We start from the raw sequence: 3,513 nt of genomic DNA, 5'->3' as shown, positions 1-3,513 counted from the left end.
GAGGAAATTTTCTGGAAGCAGCGGTCAAAAATGCATTGGTTACGGCATGGCGATTCGAACTCTAAATTCTTTCATAGATCTGCCACGGTTAGAAAGAAGTTCAATCAAATTGATATGTTACTAGATGATGCAGGTACTGTGGTTCATGGACAAGAGGGTTTGTGTAATGTGGCCAAGTCTTACTTTGAGAAGCTGTTTGAGGAAAAGCGTGGTTGTTATGATTCGGTGTTGAATTGTATACAACCGGTTATATCGCAGGCTGAAAATAATAACCTGATTTCTTTAATTTCCAAAGCGGAACTGTATGAGGCTCTTCTCTAAATGCATCCTGATAAATCCCCGGGTCCCGATGGTTTCAATCTGGCCTTTTATCAGAACTTTTGGGAATTATGTGGTGATGATATTTTCCTGGCAGCGGTCACTTGGTTGGATAGAGGTTTTTTTTCGGCAGAGTTGAATGAAACAAATATTTGTCTTATTCCTAAATGTGCAAAGCCTAAAGATATGAAGGAGCTTCGTCCCATCTCTCTCTGAAACGTCGTCTATAAGATTATAGCTAAGGTTTTGGCCAACCGTTTGAAATGTGTTCTTGACAAGTGTGTTCCAGAGGAGCAATCAACATTTATTGAAGGACGTTCTATTATGGACAATGCTATGGTAGCTACGGAGATCATTCACGCCCTTAAGAGGAAAACTAGTGGTAGCATAGCCCACTTGGCTCTTAAAATCGATATCAGCAAAGCTTATGATAGAGTTGATTGGGGGTTTCTTAGAGGCATCCTCCTTTGTATGGGATTTCATGAGAAATGGATTCATTGGATTATGATGTGTGTGACTTCGGTTCATTATTCTGTTCTTGTTAACTCTGATAGAGTTGGACCCATTATTCCAGGAAGAGGTCTGAGACAAGGAGATCCCTTATCACCATATCTTTTCATTCTTGTTTCTGAAGGGCTTTCGGCTCTTATTAGAGGCGCCGTCTCTCGTGGTGACCTTCACGGGGCACAGATATGCAGGGGGGCACCTAGTGTGTCCCACTTGCTTTTTGCTGACGACTGTTTTTTATTTTGCAGGGCTAATCTTGTGGAGGTGACTAATCTTATGGGAATCCTTAATATTTATGCTGAGGCGACTGGTCAGGAGATCAATTTGTCAAAATCTGAAGTTTACTTTAGTCGTAATATTAGTAGGCCAGCACAGGAGGATTTAGCCAAACTAATGGGGGTGAGGCATGTTTTGGGCACAGGAACCTACTTGGGATTACCTTCCATGATTGGTAGGAGTAAGAAGGCGACTTTCTCCTTTCTCAAGGATAGAATTTGGAAAAAAATCAACTCGTGGAGCGGAAGATCCTTATCTAGAGCGGGGAAAGAAGTTATGATCAAATCTGTGCTTCAGTCGATCTTGACCTATATTATGAGTCTTTATTTGATCCCGGATGGTGTGGTGAAGGATGTTGAAAAAATGCTGAATTCTTTTTGGTGGGGGGGGGGGGGGGGGGGGGGGGGGGGGGCGGTCATCACAATAAAGGTATTAGGTGGATGTCTTGGGAGAGGATGACTAGCTTGAAAAGCGAAGGAGGGATGGGTTTTAGGGATTTCAAAGCATTTAACTTGGCAATGATTGCAAAACAAGGGTGGAACTTTTTGTCGAAACCAAATTCTCTTGTGGCTAGAATCTTCAAAGCAAGGTATTTCCCTCGTTCCACTTTTCTCGATTCAAAGATTGGCAATAATCCAAGTTATGTGTGGAGGAGCTTGTGGAAGGCAAAGGATGTGTTAAAGTTAGGTAGTCGGTGGAGTATACGGGATGGTAGTAACATCAAAGTTATGCATGATCCGTGGCTCCGTGAGAAGGATGGTTGGTGGATTAATGGTCCTCAGAAGCAAGGCGTGTATGATCTCTTTGTAAAAGATCTTATGCGTCCCGATATAAAACAATGGGATGTGGGTAAGGTGCTACAAGTTTTTGGTAGGAAGGATGCGGACTCTATTCTTAAAATTCCTTTAGTGGAGGAGGTGGTGGTAGATAGGTTGACTTGGCAAGAGGAACAAAGTGGTGAATATTGTGTGAAGTCGGGTTATAGACTATGGCGAAGGATGCAAAACAATATTCGGCCCTATGGTACTGAAGGTAATTGGAATCATCTTTGGAGTATTCTAGCGCCGCCTAGAGCAAAGCACTTGTTATGGCGGATTTGTAGGGATTGCCTCCCGACCCGCTCAAAACTCCAACAATTTCATGTTCAATGCCCGGTCTTATGTCCTTGGTGTGAGTTAGAAGATGAAGATGATTGGCATGTGTTCTTCGGTTGTCCTTCTACTAGTCAAAGTTGGTGGGCAGCAGGTTTGTCATCTATTATAGAACCCTGTATACATATTTTCCACGATGCTAAGTCACTAATTTTTGATGTTTGTAGTCGTGAGGACCGTAGGGATGCAGGTAGATTTGCGGTTTGTCTTGAGACGCTTTGGAGAAGTAGAAATAATGTGGTATGGCAAGATACTCGTGATGATCCTATGCGGATTGGTTTACAAGCCTATCACAGTTGGTACGATTGGTTTTAAGCCAGAGATAATCGGAGTTCTCCCGTTGATACTAGTAGTTCAGAGGTGTGGGTCCCGCCTATGGTTAACAGAATAAAGTGCAATGTTGACGCCGCTTTCAACACGACTTGTGGTACTTCTAATAGAGGTTGGTGCTTTAGGGATCACATGGGGAGCTTTATCACTGGTGGAGTGGCTTGGGATGTGGGTGCTCTTTCTGTCATTAAAGCCGAAGCCACCGCTTTGAAGGAAGCAATTCAAAATGCCATCTCTTTACATTTCTCCCATGTTACCTTTGAAAGTGATTGTCAAATTGTAACAAAGGCTATTCACGCTAAGCATGTAGGTAACTCTGAATTTAGCCTTATTGTTAAAAATATTCAGAATTTGTTGCTTCTTTTTCCGAACTTTGAGGTAAAGTTTATTAAGCGCCAAGCGAATTTGGTTGCCCATACTTTAGCTAAGGCGGCCAATTCTTGGTCTAGGCGTAGTTTTTTTAATATGATACCTCTTTGTATTGAGCATTGTTTAAGTAATGAAAGTCGCTAAGTTTGTTTCTGTCAAAAAAAAAAAATTATTAAGGACTAATTTATAATTTTTTGAAATTTTTGGAGATCAATTTTGTAATTTTGAAAAAGATGAGGACAAATTTGCAAAATTTGAAGAAATAATAGTAACAAATACTACCTCCGTTCCTTTTTATAAGAGACAACTCATTTTTTAGGTTCGTAGAATAATCAATGTATCTAGTCTATAAACAGACCAAATACATTGGTTATTCAATGAACCTAAAAAGTGACTTTTCTCTTATAAAAAGGAACGGAGGTAGTACATTCTATGGAGTATGAGAGAAATTTCAATTTTTTTGGTTTTTGGTGTCATTTCAAAATAATTAAATTTAACTTAGATAAAATACTCCATAAAATTCCATCATTTTAACAATTCTTCATTTTTGTATCCAAACAAT

General features: G+C 40.3%; 1 protein-coding gene across 1 annotated transcript; it reads left to right on the top strand.

The window, feature by feature from the left end:
* Positions 1-642: 642 nt before the first annotated feature.
* Positions 643-3,095, top strand: LOC131605869 (uncharacterized). The gene is made up of 4 exons (XM_058878167.1): positions 643-1,031; positions 1,074-1,481; positions 1,565-2,346; positions 2,569-3,095. Exons 1-4 carry the CDS (start codon positions 643-645, stop codon positions 3,093-3,095), a joined length of 2,106 nt encoding a protein of 701 aa, XP_058734150.1.
* Positions 3,096-3,513: the final 418 nt, after the last annotated feature.

Source organism: Vicia villosa, linkage group LG5 (assembly GCF_029867415.1).
Source record: "Vicia villosa cultivar HV-30 ecotype Madison, WI linkage group LG5, Vvil1.0, whole genome shotgun sequence".
Taxonomy (NCBI): Eukaryota; Viridiplantae; Streptophyta; class Magnoliopsida; order Fabales; family Fabaceae; genus Vicia; species Vicia villosa.
Note: the sequence above shows the minus strand (reverse complement) of the source record. Positions and strands in the feature narration are given on the sequence as shown.